The 21,275-nt window shown below is 46.4% G+C and overlaps 1 protein-coding gene across 1 annotated transcript in view; it reads right to left on the reverse strand.

The window, feature by feature from the left end:
- The window catches only part of ANTXR1 (ANTXR cell adhesion molecule 1), a 220,469-nt gene that overhangs the window by 74,771 nt on the left and 124,423 nt on the right, over positions 1 to 21,275 (reverse strand). Inside the window, exon 13 of the mRNA XM_059659574.1 lies at positions 8,415 to 8,510. Within this exon, the coding sequence (XP_059515557.1) occupies positions 8,415 to 8,510 (96 nt within the window). The remainder of the gene's footprint in view (positions 1 to 8,414; positions 8,511 to 21,275) is intronic.

Below are 21,275 nucleotides of genomic sequence, written 5' to 3' on the forward strand. Positions count from 1 at the left end.
TGAAGGTTGAAGGAGGCTGGCATACTTTTGTAGGCAGAGGGGAGGAAGACCGTGGCAAGGAAAGATACCAGAGGCAGAGATGAAGTGAGAGGGGACACAAAATGAAGAACACAGAGGAAAGAGAGGGAGAAGGGGCAGCTGCTTCGGAGAGAGGGTGTTGGAGGAGGACATCAGCGCACGTGTTACCCGAAGTGGAAGGGTTTCTCACAGGACAGCCTCTGCTTTTTCACTGAGACAGAGGAGCAGCTTGTCTATGGAGAATAGAAAAGTCAGAGGTAGGACGGGGATCTCTGGGACAGTGGCAAGCGTTTGGGAGAGGTAGTGTGAGGATGAAATCTGAGGCTCCAGAAAGATGAGATAAAATTTGCTAAGCACGCTGAAGGCCTCCTGAGTGTGCAGTGGCCTCACCAGCATACTTGGTTGGCAGTTCTCTTCAGACGTGATCAGCCTCCTGGGAGTGAAGAGGAGAGACAAACCATTGCTAGATCTAGGTGTAGGGGTGGGCAGGGCAGGTGAGGTGGGAGTTAGGGAGTTGAGGGTGTTCATGAGAGCATTCAGTAGATTGAAAGACCCTGCAGGCATTTATTCCATCCCCAGATTTTTGATTTGGAGGAGCCAGTCCCCACTGTCTATCAGAATCTATCAGTGTCTTGCTACCTGCTGAAATGTAGGCAGATGTGATGGTCTTTGTTGTGCACATAAAGCTACCAGCTAGCTGGGCTGCAGGCTCACAGCAGGCATCGCCTCTTGGCTGGGATGGTCTACTACACCCTCAGGGCTGCCTGAATTTTTTGGAAAAGTTTAGTGCTCTAACATCACTGATTCAGTGTTAATTTTCTCTCTATACACTGAGTGGCCAGATTATTATGACCACCTGATGTTTGTAGGCAAATTAGCTATAATTTCGTGCTGAAGTTGCTAGAGGGCCAGACCATTATAAATAGGGAAGCAGGTTGTTTACCACGACAGTAGAAGTGATTTTTTCTGAAAACATGGGCAAACAACGCGATTTAACAGCCTTTGAACGTGGGATATATAGTATCTAGTTTATACAGCCGTGGGCAAACTACGGCCCGAGGGCCGGATCCGGCCCATTCGGCTGTTCTATCCGGCCCGCGGAGCCGAAAGAGCGGAGGGTTCTCTTGCTCTCCCCTCCGCTCCCTCACCAGCAGCAGTGTTAACATGGCAACGTTGGGAAACACGGCCACAGCTCCTTCTTCTGAGTCCAGTTTAAGAACCCATTGTGGCCCTCGAGTCAAGTTTGCCCACCCTTCTAGTATCTAGTATCTAGTATATATATATAGTATATACTATATAGAGGTATACTATATGTATATATATCCCAGGTGGTCATAATAATCTGGCCACTCAGTGTATACACATTCAAGCCATTCGTACATTTACTCTCCTAATACATTCCAACTCTTTTTTCAGGGTTCTCATCTAATTCAGATTTCCTAGTCTTCCTCTTTTTAAAGCTCAATTTAGAGATTTCAGTCATACTGGACCAAACTTACGAGTAGATGGAGTGGCCATGGCGTGACTTAGAGGGTCCGGCAAGGCCCCTGTGGAACTGAGGCAGGGCTTTATTTATTTATTTGTTTAGGCAAAATATTGAGCCCCTTGAATTCCCTTTTTGAAAATGCAAATAAGCCCAGGGGGCCTAGTCCAGTGCCTCTCTCCCTTTCAATGTGGCGCTTTTGTGCCAATGAATAAATGCAGGAATCTTAGAAGCCAAAGGTTTACCCAAGGACACCAAGGGCCAAGGTGGAAATCACCGAAAGGTTTTGAACTAGAATCTGGCCTCTCTCTCTCTCTCTCTCTCTCTCTCTCTCTTTCTTTCTCTCTCTCTCTCCTTTGATCATTAATGAAAGATTATACTCCTCTATGCAGGTAGTAAGTTATCCCAGGTTCCATCTGGTCAGAAGATAAGAACCTAGGTGGGAGTGGGGTCCTTTAGGAAAGGCAATGAATAGCAGCAGTCGCTCTCACCCATCAGATTTCTTCTTCCAGACAGAGCCAGAGAAAGCCAGAGGGCAGGCCTGCCCATAAGCACTACGCCTGGTCTGGTCATTACATGTAAAAATGCTCTTTATGTTTAGTAAATAGGGACCTGAGGACCTGCCCTTCTACTCTGGCCGCCCACTGGGGCTTCTTGGACAGCCCTGCCCTTCGTGTCTCATCATACAGCAATTAAAAAGATAATATTTGGTTCAGGTGGGATTGGAGTTGGGGTTGTTAAATAATTAGCAACTGGAGTTGTTAAATAATTTGAATATCACTCCTGGAGAGAACTTTGCAGAAACCGAAGGAAGGGGCTCAGCAGAGATGCGCCTCCTGTACCCCACATTTTGTAGGCCCTTTCTGCTCTCTGGCTCATTCCCATCCTCAAGAGGCAGCCATGGTGCCAGGTCATGGGGCATTTCCCACCCTTGGGGCAGGGCGGGGAGGGTGAGGAGGAAGGTTTCAGGCCATCATTTACAAGGACACCTTCAGCTAGTCCCAACATTGTGGTGAGGGGGTGGGTGAGGGTGGGAGGTGATATTTGGCCTCTTCCCTGCATGCTCTTTCTAGAAAACACACGACTGTATCTTGTCCCCTTCAGAGCATCATTACTCATCAGGGAAGTGAGTGATAAATTTGTGATAAATTTGGTTTGGGGTCACATCAAGCATCAGAAATAAGGGTGAAGACAGTTTTTATAGACATCATAAGCAGGAAAGTTAATCTCCAGGATCTTTCCTTGGAAAGAAATCTTTCAGGATTTAAAAAATCAGACATTAAGACATTCTGGCTGCCTTCCAAAGCAACATGGACTTAACCAGATACATTCATTGAAAAGTATTTTGAATATTGCAAAATAATATGGCCTTGGATGACACTGCTTCCAACAATGAAAGACATGAATTTAGAGACATTTCCCTGCAAATAAAAACCATAATGAGATATCACCTCATTGCAAAGACAAGAGGTAACGTGCTGGCGAGGATGTGGAGGGAAGGGAACCCTTGTGCACTGTTGGTGGGAACGTAGTAAATCGGTGCAGCTACTATGGAAAACAGTAAGGAGGTTCCTCGAAAAATTAAAAATAGAGCTACCATATGACCCAGTATTTCCACTTCTGGGTTTTTATCCAAAAGAAATAAAATCACTATCCTAAAGAGATAGTTGCAGCATTACCCAAGACAGGAAAACAACCTAAGTGTTGAACAGATGACTGGATAAAGGAGATGTGATTTATATATAACATTATATATTAACAATGTAACACTATTATCAATATTGCCTATATGTAATATATATATAAACAATATCATACTACTAAGCCATAAAAACAGAAGAAATCCAGCCATTTGTCACAACATGGATAGACCCCGAGGGCATTATGTTAAGTGAAATAAGTCAGGCAGAGAAAGACAAATACAAATACTGTATGATCTCACTTATATGTGAATCTAAAAAAAAAAAAAAAAAAGAATGAAGTCAGAGGAACAGAGACCAGGTTTGTGGTTGCCAGAGGCAGGAGGATGGAAGGTGTGGGTACTGGGTGAAGGTGATAAAAAGATAGGAACTTCCATTATAAATAAGTTCTGGGGTGTAATGCACAACATGATGACTTTAGTTAATATACTGTATTATTTGACAGTTGCTGAGAGTAACTCATTAAAAGTTTTCATCACAAGGAAATAAATTTGTAACTGAGGTGATGGATATTAATTAAACTTACTGTGGTGATCATTTTGCAATATAACATATATCATTATGTTATGTTGTACAACTCGTACAATGTTATATGTCAATTATATCTCAACAGAACTGGAAAAAAGATTTGCCACTAATATAAATTGAATGACACACAATACAGTAAAATATTCCTATTATAGTAAATATTTTTTAAGTATTAATGGTAGTACACAGAACTTAACTATGTGCCAGGTGCTCTTTCTAAGTAATACATACACACACATATTGTGTACATATGTGTGTGTGTATCTATAATAATAAAAGCTTAATATGCAAATCAACCGAATGGCTGAACAGTGGAATGACCGTCCAGATGACCTTCTGCCGGGAGCCGGTCCATGCTTGCTGTTTCAAGGGACCTGGCATATATGGCATACTTTTCTTAATATGTTTGCTCACCTTCTTGGCACTATGTGTTTTAACCAAGGTCACCTCTGAGAAAGGTTGTTTCCCCAGGTAGGGATTTTCCCCTGAAGTTAGGGAGGGAATAAAACCCCTTAACTAAGTGCCAGGCGGGTAATTAATCATTTTAACTACGAACAATCATGCTTAAGCTACATAATCGTTACTCCCTGGAATGGAGATAAGAAACGCCCTAACCTTTGGAATAGAGATTGATGGGATTGAATCAACTGGTATAAATACAGATGTAACAAGACAGAAAGAGACAGAGCTTAGAACAGAATTCAGAAGACAGAACCTACACGGAACCTGGAGATAGAAGAACTTCATTGGAGAGAACATGGCAATAGATCCTGGACTGAACCTGACTACAAAAATTGGCAAGAGAACCTGACTAGAACCTGGTGACTGAACCTGGCTGGAGAACCTGTACAGAACCTGGCTGGAGATCCTAAGCAGAACCTCTCTGGAGATCTGGACCAGAACTTGGCTGGAGATCCTGGCTAGGCTGCTGATCAACTGAACCCTGTCTCTGTGTCCTTTCTTCTTCGCTGACTCCGTCCACACCTTTGGGGACCCCTGGACCCGCTGGGGTTGGACCCCGGCATCTGGCGCCCGAACAGGGACCCCTAGGTAAGCGCCCCACACTCGGGACGGATCGGACTCCACCGTAGGAAGAGGGTGGATAGTCTTCGCCGACTCCGTCCACACCTTTGGGAACCCCTGGAACAGGATTCCCTTAGGTAAGCCGCCCCATTGAGAACCTCCACACTCGGGACGGATCAGACTCCACCGTAGGAAGAGGGTGGATAGTCTTCGCCGACTCCGTCCACACCTTTGGGAACCCCTGGAACAGGATTCCCTTAGGTAAGCCCCCCCCCATTGAGAACCCCACACTCGGGACGGATAGGACTCCACCAGGGTGCTACAGACCCCCCTATAGAGGATAAGTAGGGTAAGAAGGTGGATAGTACAGAACTTAGATTGAGAAGATGTGCCATACTGAGTCCAAAGAAAGAAGACTCTGTATTGATCCTTAGATTGAGAAGATGTGCCATACTGAGTCCAAAGAAAGAAGACTCTGTATTGATCTTTAGATTAAGAAGATGTGCCATACTGAGTCTAAAGAAAAAAGACTCTGTATTGATCTTTTAACATATGTGCTTGCTAGCAGAGGAATTAAGGTTACTCCCAGTCAGACAGAACGTTTTATACAAGAAGTATGTCCATGCTTTTCTGAGGAAGGAAAGGTAAATGTAATGGCATGGGAGAAGGTAGGCCCAAGGAGCCTTATCCTTAACCCCACTGCAGCCTTTCTACCCTGGGAAAGTGCAGGATTGGCAAGCTCTCCCTGGGGTGATAGATCAGGACTCAGGTAATAGCGGAAAGCGCCAATCCTACTCTTAAAATGGATATAAGAGAGCATTTCAGGTTTTTCTTTTTAATGCCTGCTTTTAAAAAATAAAAAAGGGGGAATTTGCCGGGAGCCGGTCCATGCTTGCTGTTTCAAGGGACCTGGCATATATGGCATACTTTTCTTAATATGTTTGCTCACCTTCTTGGCACTATGTGTTTTAACCAAGGTCACCTCTGAGAAAGGTTGTTTCCCCAGGTAGGGATTTTCCCCTGAAGTTAGGGAGGGAATAAAACCCCTTAACTAAGTGCCAGGCGGGTAATTAATCATTTTAACTACGAACAATCATGCTTAAGCTACATAATCGTTACTCCCTGGAATGGAGATAAGAAACGCCCTAACCTTTGGAATAGAGATTGATGGGATTGAATCAACTGGTATAAATACAGATGTAACAAGACAGAAAGAGACAGAGCTTAGAACAGAATTCAGAAGACAGAACCTACACGGAACCTGGAGATAGAAGAACTTCATTGGAGAGAACATGGCAATAGATCCTGGACTGAACCTGACTACAAAAATTGGCAAGAGAACCTGACTAGAACCTGGTGACTGAACCTGGCTGGAGAACCTGTACAGAACCTGGCTGGAGATCCTAAGCAGAACCTCTCTGGAGATCTGGACCAGAACTTGGCTGGAGATCCTGGCTAGGCTGCTGATCAACTGAACCCTGTCTCTGTGTCCTTTCTTCTTCGCTGACTCCGTCCACACCTTTGGGGACCCCTGGACCCGCTGGGGTTGGACCCCGGCAACCTTCTGGATGACCTTCCGGACGAAGCCAGGGCTTCGAAGGCTGCCGAGGCAGCTGGGGTTGCAAAGGCCTACTCTTGCATGAATTTCGTGCATTGGGCCTCTGATATATATATAAACTCTGCATCATCTACCTGTAAGATTGGTGTTCTTATTGTCCTTACTATACAAATGAGGAAACTGAGGCACAGAGAGGTCAAGTAACTCGTCAGTGATCACACAGCTAGTTACGTGGTGAAGCCTTGCTTGGCTGTTTTATTGTTTCTAGCTGTCCTGGCCCAGAGGTAACTGTTTTTAATAATCAAAGGGACAAGGTGAACAAGAGTGATGCCCACTACAACAGAAGCCCTGGTTTCACTGCCTGCTGCCAGCATCAGCAATCCCGGCTACTTGCTTCTTTAAGAGCCCACTGCAAAGTTCTCCCTCCCCACTTCCAGACCTGAAAATGTGCCTTTAAAAAATTTTTTTGAATCACTATAGAAAGCACTCTGGCTAACTCATGATTCCCCTCCCCCAGCTAAAATGGCTGTGCAGCTGCAGGTATTTAAAACAACACCTAACTCTTGGCGCTACTATGGTAGGAATCAGTTTAACCTGTTGGTGAGATCAGGCCAGTCTGGGTTACACTAGTTGATCCGAGACTCCCACCGGTCCTGAGCCCCTCCCTGCACACACCCACTCTTGTCTGCTGTAAGTCATCTCCTTCCCTCAACACCCAGCGGCTTCTGTTGATGCAAGAGCCTCTCTCTCTCCACAAGCTCCTGCCACAAGGATGCACCTTCTGGCTGAGTGTCTCATCTCCTTCATTCCTCTTCTTTAAACTGTTACTCAAAGGTCCTTCCCCTCCTCCTCACACCTAGCGTTCCGAGGTTATGGTCTTGGTTAAGCTCAGTTCTCCATACAGACGCGAGTCTCCTTGCACTGTGTGCTGAGTGCTGGTGTTTCAGAGGTAACATGTGACAAGCTCTTGGCTAGAAAGGCTCACTGTGGATCCCCCCGCAGGACCCTCCTGGGAAGCACTAAGACACAGGAAGTGGAAGGTGCCATGGCAGCTGGGCAGTGCTCGCTTTGAGCCCACCATCCCCGCCCCCCCCCACACACATTTGGTTATTACTCTGTTTGGGCTTTTCCTAGTCTAGGGGCCAGGGAATAGAAATTGGTAAACAGGCAATATCATTTGGGTGTGGCAGGGGAAGATAGCTTTCTCCAGGCCCTAAGCCAGTGGTTCTCAACCTTCTGGCCCTTTAAATACAGTTCCTCATGTTGTGACCCAACCATAAAATTATTTTCATTGCTATTTCATAACTGTAATGTTGCTACTGTTATGAATCGTAATGTAAATATCTGATATGCAGGATGGTCTTAGGCAACCCCTGTGAAAGGGTCGTTTGACCACCAAAGGGGTCGCGACCCACAGGTTGAGAACCGCTGCCCTAAGCTATTCATGGAGACACTGGTCTGAGCTATGCGGTGGCTCCAGATGCGGAGGCAGGTTCTTATTGACCTCGGAGCCAAAGTGCTTAGACCAGTGCAGGGCATACAGTAGGTGCGCTCTGTAAGTGTTAGCTACAAGGAAAGAAACACAGGTAGGCGCCACTCTTTATTGTTAAAAGTAAAGAGCCCTGAGGTGTTCTTTCAGATGGGCTGACTGGTTGCTAAGACCAGGTGGCCTTGGGAGAGCATCAGCAAGGGCAACTCAACAAGTGTGTGTGTGTGTGTGTGTGTGTGTGTGTGTGTGCGCGCGCACCATGCATACACATGCATATATGCTTAGGACATGTCAAATACCACTCATCAATTGCAGTCTTCTGTGGATCCTTCTAAGCACCAGAGCCAGAGCAGCCACCTCAGGTGCCTACCTAAAGGCTGTGTCCATGGGCTGTCCCACTTCCTTAACCCATATGGACTCCTCACCATTCCTGGTTCCATTGAACAATGCCATTTTCATCGGGTTTGTATAAATTGTATAAACAATGCAAGACTTGTCCTCAGTGTTTGCAGAGTCTTGTCACCCTATCCTTCTCATGGTCCTGTTAACTTTGTGTCACCCTTAGCTTTGAGTGGCCCGAGGCCTGAGGAAGGAGGAGGAGCTTTGGGCACTTACCACAGTGCAGCAGAGGGGCCAGAACCACCAGAGGAGAGCCAGGGCCAGGAGCAGGAACAGGATCAGCAGGGCGATCGCCAGGATGGAGCCATCGGACTGCAGGGCCAAGAGAAAGTGGGTCAGCCATGGGCAGGCCATGTGTGCAACAAGTCGGTGAGCTCAGGGCGGGGCAAGGCAACACCTGTGCTCTCCCCCTCCCATCACCAATTTGCAGATTTAAGGCCCCGAGAAGAGCACAGTTTATTAAGCAAATTGTTGAAACTGCCCATCATTCTGGGCAAACACTCACTCCATGTAGCCAATTCTCATGAGAACAATATTTGTTGTTTTTTTAATGAGGCGCTGCTCTTCTCTTTGAGCAACATACTGAAGGACCAGCCCTGCAAGAGACAGAGCAGTTGCAGCCCAGGCACCTGGGGGTGGAGGTGGCCTACCCCTGCCCATCACTTTGGGCCATCACTCTCTGCCCAGTGACAGCCTCCCACATCCTGTGAATGGAAAGTCTGGGGCTGCCGATAGAAAGCAATAAAGGGCAGAGGGATGGCAGGGAGCGGAGGGTGGAACAGCTGCTGCTGAACCTGGGAGGGGAGGGTGTGGTGGCTGAGTCAACGCTGGCTGCCAAGGTTATGTGAGGGCTGAGGGCCAGGGAGTGAGGCAGGCACCCAAGGCGAATTCCAACCACTTCAAAACGTGCCTAGGCCAGCCCTGAAAATAGACACGATCGTTGTGGCCTGAGATAGTTGTTAACTTTTAGTAAACAGAGATTCTACTCAGTGTTGGGATTCTGGGGTTGCTGGCTCAAGAAGCAGATTAAGTCTCCTCCACTCTGCCTCCCTCCTGGCTACTGGGAGTGGAAATGGGTGCGACTTTCAGGAGGGCAGATGGCAAGGGGCTTCCCCTTAGGTAGGTATTAATTGTTACAGGTACTCCTTCTAAGTAAAGCTGGCAATTCCACATTTAGCCCAAGAAAACAGTCAGGAATGTCTGCACAGATAATAATAATAATAAAGGGAAAACCTAAACGTTTAACAATTAGGGAAGGGCTAATTATGCACTATAGAACCACCATGCAGCCAATTACCATGCACACATTTTGTTTCAAATATTATTTAAATGACACGAGAAACATTCCTGGTATAATTAATGAATTTTTAAATGAGAAAGAAAGATTGAGGAATATTTACTAAAATATTGATAATTTTGCTGGTAGTATTTTTATGGTATTTTTCTTCTTTCTTTTTGTAAAAGCCATTCTTTCTTTAGAAAACACACACACCATATTATGAGAAAATAAACTACTTTACAAATCTGCATTTAGGGTCCCTCTCGGGTTCTTACCCAGGGTCAGTGGACCAATGTGGTATCCAAATGGGCTCAAACGGACAGAAGGCTGTGACCCTCCTGAAATGACAGGATTTTTGGTGCCTGTGTCTTCAGAGGAGGCCATTCACAGCACGGTCAGTTTCTCAAAGCCACGCCTCCGCCCATTTACAGAGGAGGGGGGTGGCCTGTGCAGGGTGACACAGCTGGTAATGGCAGAGCCAGGGCACGACTCACTCCCACTCTGAGTGCTCAGCGGGGGTGACTGGAAGCTGTTTAAAGGCAGCTCTTACTCCCTGGAATGTCTTTGACCAAAAGGCCAGGGAACTAAACATCCAGCATCCAGCCAAGACTTGGGAATGCCTGACTGCCCCGAGGGAGCTGCAGCCTTACAGGTGCAGGTGCAGGGCTGGGCAGTGGGAGGGGAGAGAGCGCAGGGGCCAGCCATGGACATGCCGTGGTAGAGAGGATGCCCCTGGACCCACAGCGTTTATGCATGAGCCACGGCAGAGAGCGATACTCTTGGGGACGACACAATCATATGTGTTTCCCAAGCTTGTTGTTAGTTAAGGACCTTTCCCTAGATCGCTCAGTTTCTATATTCCATGCCCATACAATGGAGATGCTGAACTTCACCTGCCTTATTGCACTGACGTGAGGATAAATGAGCAGTGAGATGGAAGCAGCTATGGCCGGGCAATTGGGATGAAAGCTATCATGTTCAAACATCGAGTCACCCTCCCTTTATGTCCCCACGACAGAAAACATGGTGGGTATGCTGGGTCATAAATCTGTTTGCACTTGGAATATGAAGTGGTTTTGGTTACCAAGAAGCTTATAAACAGTGGTCTTTTAGTGTTGACTTATAATTAAGTGAAGACCATAGACTACATTTATTCACATTATATACTCATCTCCCCTCCCCTGATCTCTATTTCCCTTTAGACAGAGAGGCAGAAAGGCTGATGTATTGTGCGAAAATATTTACATTTCCTTCTGGAAGAAGGAGAAGGTTTCTTGTGAAGTGGGGACGGTGAAGGACCTGGCTCACAAGGGAGAGAAGAGGAAGACCTCCTGGATTCGGATAAAGATACCTTGAACTTTCTCTGTCCAGATTTAATCTGCCCCTCATGAACCACAGTTCTCTTTGGTTGTGTTGTCGGAGGACATGTGGGACTCAGAAGGGGCAGGTGCAGTGAGGGGCACTAGGGAGTGGAAGTGCCTGGGAGCAGGAGCTTCCGGAAGAACCTTTTCCTGCTCTACAGACAGGCCCCCTCCCCCATAAAGCCCCCAAATGCACTGCCTGGTACTCAAGATCTTGTAGCCACCATTACACAGGAACTGCAAAAGAGCACCATCAAGCAAAGGACACACTTTTTTGATAACCTTAGACCTGAGGCTAATGTGTTACTAGGAGATAACATGTGCACACAACCTCTGAGGAGGTTTGTTCGTGCATTCGTTCAGCAAATGCTCACTGAGCTTCTGTTCTGTGCCCACTGAGCAGACCTCTGGCGCACAGGATTGATTAGAAGAACTGAGGTGCTCACGGCCTGCTGAGGAGGATGTATCAACAAGTCACCACAGGCAAGGGGCTGTGTGTTAGTCAACCGCTGTATACCCAGCACCTCTTATGTGCCAGGCAGTGAACAAAATAGCCACTAGAGAGCTTCTGTTTTGGTGGAATAAGAATAATGATGATGATGATAGTAGTAACTGTTACTGGTATAGTTAATATTTACTGAGCACTTACTATGTGTCAGGGACTGTTCTTTCTATGCACTCACCTGCTTCCTATGTATTGGCTTATTTAATTCTCTTTAATAAATTTATAGATTCAACAATATTATTTTTCATTCTTACAGATAAAAATACCGAGGCAAGGACAGGTGAAGGAACTTGCCCAAGGTCACAAGGAGAAGCCGGAACTTAAACCTGGGCAGTGTGGTTCCACAGCTCACAGGTTTAACCAGCAGACTCCTGCCCTTAGCAAGTGCTAGGGAACTAGCACTCCATAGAGGAGGTGACACTGGAGCTTGCGCGCAGGGCCAAGGAGGGGTTGGCATTCCTGCACAGAAAGGCAAGCACCAAGTGCAAGGGAGATGGGGTTTCCACTGTGAGAGGCCGTGCAAGCCAAGCCGGGCAGCATGGCTTCCATCCTGAGCCAGGGGATCCTTGATGGATTTACCTCAGGGCACTGTAATAGGGTTTGTTTCTTGGGAAGCAGCTGTGGAGACTGTAGAGTATGGAGCTGAGGAGGGAAGTACTGGGAGTGTAAGGCCAGGCAGAGGGCTGCTGCATTTCTGCCCAGTTCTCTTAGGACGCCATTTTCCAGGGTCGTCTGTCCTGGCTGTGTTCAGTACTGACTTCACTAACATGGCTGACTGTTAGTGTGTGTATCCACCTTCCTGGGACTATGCTAAGTACTGCACACACATCGTCTCATTTAATTAAATGAGCCTTGTGGAAGCGGCCTTGTTGTAGGGTCTGTCGTCCCCTCTTTGCAGGTTTAGGAAAATGGAGCCTCAGTGAAGGTCTGTAACTCACCACACACCACTTACGGACACATTTATATGCCTAGAGTTTTAATGTTGCAAAACTGGGAACTGAACCGTTATAGTTTGATTTTGGAACCTTGCCTCCCTCCCATTTAACTGTTACACGATTATGTCAGATTTCTAAGAATTCACTTCAGAAATCATCTGTACTTTAAAGACAAAACTTTGAGCAGCTGTATGAGAGATTGAGGCTGAGTTTGTAATTGCTGCCTCCTCTCTGATGGAAGGAAGCTCACCCATGTGGCCCAGGGTGGGTCAGGTGTCCCACGGGAGACAGTGTGCTGCAGAGCGAAGTTGGAAAGGGGCAGAGACCACAGCAGAAACTGCTTTCCCCTAAAACATAAGCTCAGCTTAGAGTCAACCAGTAACCTAAGGAAGAGGCACTGACCACGCATGTGAGGGGGACTCTGTGTGACCCCTTGAATATACATCGGCAGGTAGTGTGGGAACACATACACCTCTGCACCGTTTAGTAAATGGTATTTGCTTCATTCAGGAACACCGTTCAGTTATTCTCAACCAGGCCCTTCGAATCTTCTCCAAGTTCCAAGATGAAGACCCCCCACCCTTGGGTTCTGAGAAGTAGGTTTTGCCAGTTGCGGGGAGGCATGTGGGGTGTTCCCGAGCCCACGCAGCACGGCCTGGCACCCCAAAACCCGGCTCCGCCCTGGGCACCGTTCCCTGCTCTGGTGCACATGGCCTTGGCTCCTTGGCCTCGGGCCTCTGACTGCCCTCCCGGGTCCCAGCTCACTGTGTGTCGGCACACCCAGTGCTCACTGCCACCCGGTCCCAAAAGCTTCTTCCCGGGTCAGAGCCCAGGAGGGTTATGGGCTCCCTGCTGCTCTCAGCCTGACTCAGGACCCGTGTGTGGCTCGGCCTCTGATGTCCCCTTTACTGGGGCAAAGGCTGGCCAGGACTGGAGAGCCCCCAGGGCCACAGGGTCACCACAGGCTGAGTGCAGCCATGGAGGTCAGTGTCCCTCGCATGGAATTGCTCAGGCCTTGTCTCGGGTGGCCAGTGGGCAGGGGCGAGGTGGCCCCGAGAACTCACTCTCGTTCTGCCCGCCTGTCTTTCCTGAGCCTGCCCACAGGCCTGGAAACGGACCCCTCCCCACTCCAGGCTCTGGAGGAGGAGCCTGAGGCTGGGACCTGCACCGGCCTGACTTTAGGACACAGAGCCAGAACAGAAGCTGACTTGCCCAGCAAATTCTCAGTCTGACACCCTCAGGGCTGGGCAGTCCTGCATGCCATTCACCAGAAACCTTCGAAAAAGATTTCTGAGGGAGCAAGAAGCTGCAGACGAATAGCCCAAGATTGATTCCTACCGTTGTTATTTTCCCAACAGCCTAAATAGCAACACAAGTTAAATTCTTATTTTATTTATTTAAAAAAGTAAAAACACCATGGACATGGGCAATAGAGTAGTGAAGACACAATGGAGTGGGAAGGGGCTGGAAGGATGGGTTAATGGGGGGCGGGGGGAAGGGGAGATATCTGTAATACTATCAACAATAAAAAGTTTATTTAAAAATAAAATAAATAAAAAAGTAAAAACAAAGTTTAAAAATCAGCATAGCCCTTTAATTAAAAAAAATAATTTTGGCAAGAGCTGGAGGGCTCTAAGGTGTGTGACTGGAGCCGACAGAAAGCATGTGGTACACACGCAGCCTCGGGTGCTGCACCTTCTAGTGGGGGCGGGGATCACTGCTTTCTTCAATGAAGAGTTTTATGCCTGTCCCCCTGGCCAAGGCTGCAGGGTCAGACGCTCTCACAGAGGCCTCTGTGGGCATGCAGACGTGTCATCCTGACTATGAGGGCAGGACTCCCGGGCGCTGCTCCTCCCGGGGCGTTTGTTGTTAGGATGGCCTTCCACAAGGCTGTCTGGCCTGAAAGGCCAAATCTCTGCATCCTGGCTTTCTTCGAAGCCTCTGTCTCCAGCTCACCAAGCAAGGACATGCCTTCTAAGACAAGGAGGCATTGTGGTCAAGGGTTCGGATTTGGAAACTTGAATAATGAAAGCGCCTCTTACTTGGGAGGTTTCTCAGTAACTTTGGATTTCTGACACATGGCTTGGCGGGAGAGGGCTTGCCTGGGCCTGCCTGCGGTGGGACAGAGACAGGCCGGCCTCCTGACACCAGAGCACTGAGCGCTGCTGCTCTTTCCGGCTGGGTTGTGGGTTGCCATGGCCAAGGGAGAAGCATGCAATGGAGGGGAATTAGTGGGAGACTGGGGGAATCAGCTGAAAGCAACTTTGTGAAATCCTCCATCTCAAAGTCTGGAGGGACACCCTGCCTGATGCCAGGCACGGGGCCATCACAGAGCCAACGAAGGGTCTGCGGTCCAGCCCGGGGGCCTCCCGCCCCCCCTTCCATTGAGGGGGCACCCCGTGTATCCCCAGGACTTTCTCTTCCCTTCTATTTATTCCGTAAATAAGGCTGGAGTCTGCCAAGCACGCCGCTCCAAGGAGCAGGACTGTCCTCTTCTGTCCCATGCAGGCAGATTTTGGGGGGACTTGATGCTTATACAATTTGGGGGGCCTTTTAAAGAAAGAGAACATAAAAATACAAAAGTAAAATACTAAGGGCTCCTCCCTGGCCCTTAGAGGAGTCTAGAAGGAACCCTTTCAAATGGGGATCCCTGAAGCTAAGCTTCACCAGCCTCCTGCTAACAGTGCCCCTGGCTGTAAGTCTTCCCCAGGCAGGCCCCGTGCCCATTGACGAGGCTGGGAAATCTATTTAATTCTGGGCTTCGGTTTGCAGCCCACTTGCTGCCACACTCAGCATAGGCTCCAGCCCACAATAATAAAGGCAATATCGTGACTTTCATCTACCATTTCTGTTTGTCACAGGCTTTATTGCCTCCCCCCCCGGTACAGTGACCCCCAATACCTCTTAGTTTAACTTACCCCAGGATGGGTCCTGGTCATTGTAACGATTACCTTTTTGACAACAGAGGACACAAATGATCAACAAAGGTGTTACTAGAGCCCTCACTGTTAGTGGTGGGTTTGTCGTAGTTCTAGGCTCAGTTTGCAGATTCTGAGTATTAACACTGAGTTACTGAAGATACTCAGAGTTGTTTTTTACTTTTTAAAAGATATTAGACTATCTTTTAAACATGTAATGTGAAAGAACGCGTTAGCAGGCTTAACCTGCCACATTGAAGGAATATTAGACAAACTCTGCCAAAATGATGACAGGAGATTAGCTGATGATCCATTAGAGCTTCGTAAAGCTGGCAATACCGTGTTCCTGGATTCAGCTAGTAAATGATGATGGTACAGGGCACCCCAGGAAGACCCAAGGCGGGTTTGCTATGGGGAGATGCTGCCCAGTGGTCCATCTTCCTCCCTCCTGTGCTTGTCCCTGTCCCCCTCTCTCTGGTATCAGATGAGGTTGTCTTTGAAGTCCTCAAGGGAAAGAGACCTTTTAGCCAGAGGCAGCTCCTGTCTATGACCTTGTGATTTCATAGCAACCTGTTTGGTCTAAATACCAAAGAAGCCATCCTGGTGAGAGGGAAATATGCAGAGATAAGGGAATGAGGAATGAGGAAAGTCCTGACTTGTCCTGCTCAGATGGGAGACCCTGTGAGCAGTCAGAGGAGTGTCAGCCTGGGGAGGAGGGAGGGTGGAGAGCCCCGCTGTGCCTCCCTCTGCTCCAGGCTGCTTCCCTCCCTCCCAGGGCAGAGGCTGGCACTCCGGAGGCATCACATTCCAGGGCTCTGAAGTGGAATTTAGAACCATCCTCAGCAGCTGGTCTGAGCTCTGCTTCCTGCCCAGACAAAACTGGCAGAGCATGGGCAAGTTTTATTTTGAAAGACGAAATTTAAGTCGTTTGACTGCTGCTGAGAAGTTCTGGATGGGCAAGTCCAGAGACCAGAATTCTCTCTCTCTCCCAGAGCTCATATATTCTGACTGTTATTTCTGGAAGTGGCCTTAGCAATTCTAACTTCTCTGCACACCCCATCCTGTATTTTATTGGAATTCTATTCCCCTGGCATCTGTAACAGTATTCTCCTAAGCCCCCTTTCTTCTATCTCTGATTATCCCTTATTTACCTTCCCTGTGGGCTTCTCTTTGTATGTAGTTCTTCAAATGTTGGCATGCCCCATGGATCCATTTTTTAAAAATGTATATACCATTTACTTTGCCTGAAGTGTTTATCTACTTTCTTACACTTTAAAAATTGTAAGATATATATAATTTGCCTTTTAAACCACTTTTAAGTGTACAGTTCAGTGGCATTTAGTATATTTATGGTGTTGTACAAGTCATGGACGCAATCTTGTCCATCCTGTCTTTTCTTTCTAAAACTTTCCATGGGCTTTCATTTTCTTTCATAGTTTAAACTCTCATCTAGATATTGATGACTTAAATCTTTATCTCTAGCCTTGATCTCTCCTCATGCTTTAGGTCAGAGTTGGGGTCATTCAACTGTCTTGTAAGTCCTATTGCTACCTCAATCGTGTCCACGAGTTACGCATGTCTCTCTATATAAAAGCCTAAATGACCAGCCAATCAGCCAACCAGCTGGTAGCTATGATGTGTACTGACCACCACAGGGCAGACACTCAATGCAGGAGCAGAAACCACAGGCATGGAAACATGGAACAGACTGACGAATCTCAGAGGGAAGGGGGTGGGGGGGAGGGCGGGAAGAGATTAACCAAAGATCTTATACTCATACTAGAGGCCTAGTGCATGGATTCGTGCACTGGTGGGGTCCCTCTGCCTGGCCTGTGGGGATTGGGCTGAAACTGGCTCTCCAACATCCTTTGAGGGGTCTCGGATTGTGAGAGGGTGCAGGACAGGCTGAGGGACCCCGCCAGTGCACAAATCCATGCACCAAGCTTCTAGTATGTATATAAGTTCTTTGGTTAATCTCTCTCCACCCACCCCCCCCCAACTCCACCTTGAATCCACCCCTGTCTACTCCATCTCCAACACCATTGATTAGGTGTTGAAACCTAAGATTTCTTTCCTGAATAGTTGCAGTTATCTCTTCACAGGTTTCTCCACCACCATTCTTGCTGCCCTGACTTCCATTCTTTGTAAATCTACAGTCATCTATCTAGAATGTTATTCTGACAGCTCTGCCTACCCAGGAACTCTTTAACAGCTCTTCCCTGTCTGTATGAGTTCTTCACATTTGAGAATTTGATTAAAGTGACACACTTCTCCCTCAGAATGTACACATTCACATTTACACACAAGCTTATAAACTTTGATAACAATTTCAGGGGGTTAGGATTCATCAAATCCCCAGAATCCATTTATGGACCTCTAGGTCCAAGAGTCCTTAGGCCACACAAGGTCCTTCACAACCAAACCTCTCTTATTTCTCCAACCTCCTCTCCCACCACTTCCTTCCTTATACTTTGTGCTTTGACTAAACTAAACTGCATATACTTCCCTGTATACACCTTGCTGCTCTCATGTTCTCCCCGAAACACCCTTTCTTCTTTTTATTGCTTGGTTAACTGTTTCTCATCTTCAACTCTTCGATCAGGCACCACCTGACTCATTCATACTTTACATATTTATTGAAAACCTATTATAGGCTAAGTCTTCTACAGCACTAACATTAAAGATGAACATGGTCTCTCCAGTCACAGACCTTATAGTTGAGTGGGGAACAGACAAGTAAATACCACCACTCAACTCAGAGTTTGTGCTCTCATTTTTTATTATGTCTCTATCTTAGCTTCTATTATATATCATAGAAACTAGAGGCCTAATGCATGCAATTTATGCACTCGGGGGGCGGGGGTGGGGGGGTGTCTCTCAACCCAGCCTGTGCCCTCTTGTAGTCTGGGAACCCTCAGGGAATGTCCAACTGTCAGCTTAGGCTCACTCCCCACCACTGCCACTGCACTCGCCAGCTATGAGCCTGGCTTCTGGCTGAGCAATGCTTCCCCTGTGGGAGAGCCCTGACCACCAGGGGGCAGTTTCTGCATTGAGCATGTGCCCCCTGGTGGTCAGTGCGCATCATAGCGACCGGTCCTTCCACTGTTTGGTCAATTTGCATATTAGCCTTTTATTATATTATTATGTGCTTGCCTGTCTCAGACATATGCCCCTAGAGGACATATATCTGACTTTACTCATCTTTATAACTTTGAGATGTAGTAGAGTATTTTCAATATAGGACTAAATAGTCACTCAACTTATTTATTAAATTGAGGGGAATGAGAATTTAGCAGGTTAACACCTTCTACAGCTAGTGGGGGGCAGAAATGGCACTGGAGTCAATGTTGCCTGAGGCGGCTCACCTCCCCCTCCATGGCCCCATCATTAGACACAGCTCACCACTCTCACTACAAAGAGCTTGGGCTTTGGAGTCAGGAAAAGATGATCTAAATTTGAATTTTTCCACTTATTAATATGTAGATTTTGGGTAAGTTACCCAAATTCTCTTAACCTTCCTTTTCTCTACATATATGAAATTGAGATATTTCTATTTTCAGAATTAATTTGGTATTTACTTCTATGCGTAAAGGTCCTGGCACATGGCCATCCTTCAATAAATGTGACTTCCCTTTCCATTCTCCCCTGCCCAGGCCATGATCCTGGTGAGGTGCCAAGGCTTGGCCTATGTAAACGAATTATATTCTTGTGAACATCATGCTGATTCTGACTGGAGCTATGGTGTTGATGGGTGATACCAGGTTACATATTTGGGAAACCACAGGCCCTCAGATTGTTATCACAGTGTCAAGGAAAGGGAAAACCAAATGGGTTTTCCAATGCTAAATTTAATATCCCTCATTATAGTAAAGTTGATCAAACATTAATGAGAGTGAAACATAATCAAACATTATGAGTCGTTCTTGCTACCTGAGAGGTAATCTGGGTGAGAAATGAGAATGAAATTGATAGATATTGGGTTCCTTAACCCATAAAGTAGGCTGTACAGAAAAACTACAAGGTGAGAATTACCTATGCCTTTGTGGAACTCTGCAAAGCATGGCTAAAGCAGTGAGGCTGTCCACGTGGTGCATATGGCAGAACTCCGGCACCCACATGAATCTAATTCCAAACCAGTGGCTTTGGATGCTGGAGACTCTCCAATGATGTTGCCATTGCTCAAAGCATTCTGAAACGCCTCCCTTGGAACTGTTTTTGAAACCACTTTATAGGCCACAAAAAGAAAATCTTGCACCTTCTGAGTCATGCTTTGTTTTTCACCAAGGAGGTTCCCAGATCGATAACCCACCATTCATCATTCATCATGCCTACAACTTCTGGGTTGTTTTGAAATCAAATGATGAGGACGTTCTCCTATTTCCCTAAGGAGGATATTCAAATACTGTGCCTTCAAAGTTATGGCCATTTCAGAGCAGGAGTTCAGAAGATAGTTGTAATAGTGACAGTGTTGTTGTAGAAAGGGCATGACCTTCCAAGGTAAATATTTTAAAGGAGTGGCAATAATTTGTATATAAATTCTAGTTCGCTATAAATCTCATTACCAGAAGGACGTAGATAAGTCACCATTCATATGCGATTAAGGGGAAGATTGATGCCACACTCGTACAAAGGCAAGCTTTGAGGTCCTCTGTATCAAGGTTGTCCAGCATCATCTCGATCCTGTTGTCACCTTGACTTATTAGAGACTTTTCACGTTGTTCATAATGGCGAAAGTGGTCATAAGTAAATCTTGGATTCATTCAGTACTTTCTTTTCTCTCCATAAAATGCATAGGGCTTGTTAATCAAAACCAGTTTTTAGAAAATAATGCAGACAAGATGTAGCTCGTTAGTACTCAGAATGCCTTATTTCCTGTGAGTAGGTTGCTGAAATAGGATTACTAAGAAAAGTTATTTAGTAATTTCAAACACTGATACTGGAAGAGAAAGGCTAATTTCTTGTTTTCATTTTTTGCTCCATTAGAAACAGGGATTTGCCTACTTGCCCTTAGTGTAGCTATTTATTTAATGTACTAGTATATGCTCAATTGGTCTTATTGATCATCCCTTTCATATTGGTCAGCATCATTATTACTTGTTTCCAGTAAGTAAGCATGCCTACTGCATACTGTTGGCTCTTGCTTTAGATTATGAACTCAAGAAGGTTCATGCCTATGGGTGGCGCTTCATAGAGACAGATGCTACCAGTGATTACATGATGAACGATTCCTTAAAACAATGTCTCGAAATTGTGTAATAGGTTATCAGGAAACCAACAAATCATTTTCTATTGCGTTTCTAACACACGCTTGGCAATAGGAGACACAGAAAGATGAAAAAGTCTTCCTCCAATCCTGGAAGATGTTATCACAGTCCAGTTAGGAAGTGAGGGCTGACTCACAGGGCTCGTTTAGAAGCAGCTCAGAACTGTGTTGTTAAACTCGAAATGATGCTACAACCCACAGTGCTTGAGCTCAGAGCACAGGGAGTTCAGGAGGCTTGCCAAGGTCAGTGAGGCATCCTGGGACAGGTCCAGGAAGCACTTGGCCGGCCTTGAAGCCACGGTGAGATTTGGGGAGGTGGAGAGAAGATGAGAGGGCATGCCAGAAGGAAAGTAAAGTGTGATCAAAGGCACAGAGGTAGGAATGAACATAATTTTATTTAGGGTGAGGGTATATAAAATGAAAATGTTGGATCACCAGCAAAGATTTTTATTAGGGTTCAGTAAATTCACAAACTTTAAGGCCAGCAATTCAGGGTCAACTGAGGCTGCCGGGTTGGATTCTATCATGCAGCATTTGTTAGATATTTATTTTGGTTGCATTTGTTCCTTTTATATACAAACAATCTCAAGCTTTATAGATACCTTTGCTAAGACCATGAATTTCAGCCACGCAGGGAAAATAAAATTGTCCTTCATACTTCCTTGGCCTACAAATGAAGCGGTTTTCCTGATGCTTGGTTGTGTGTAAAAGAGACCCAGAAATGTTTCAGTTGTCAATTATGCAAGTGCTTTTTAATTAAAAACAAAACAAAACACAGGAACAAAACTTTAAGCTCTCTGCTTTGGGCACTGACTA

The sequence above is a fragment of the Myotis daubentonii genome, chromosome 12 (genome assembly GCF_963259705.1).
Source record: "Myotis daubentonii chromosome 12, mMyoDau2.1, whole genome shotgun sequence".
Lineage (NCBI taxonomy): Eukaryota > Metazoa > Chordata > Mammalia > Chiroptera > Vespertilionidae > Myotis > Myotis daubentonii.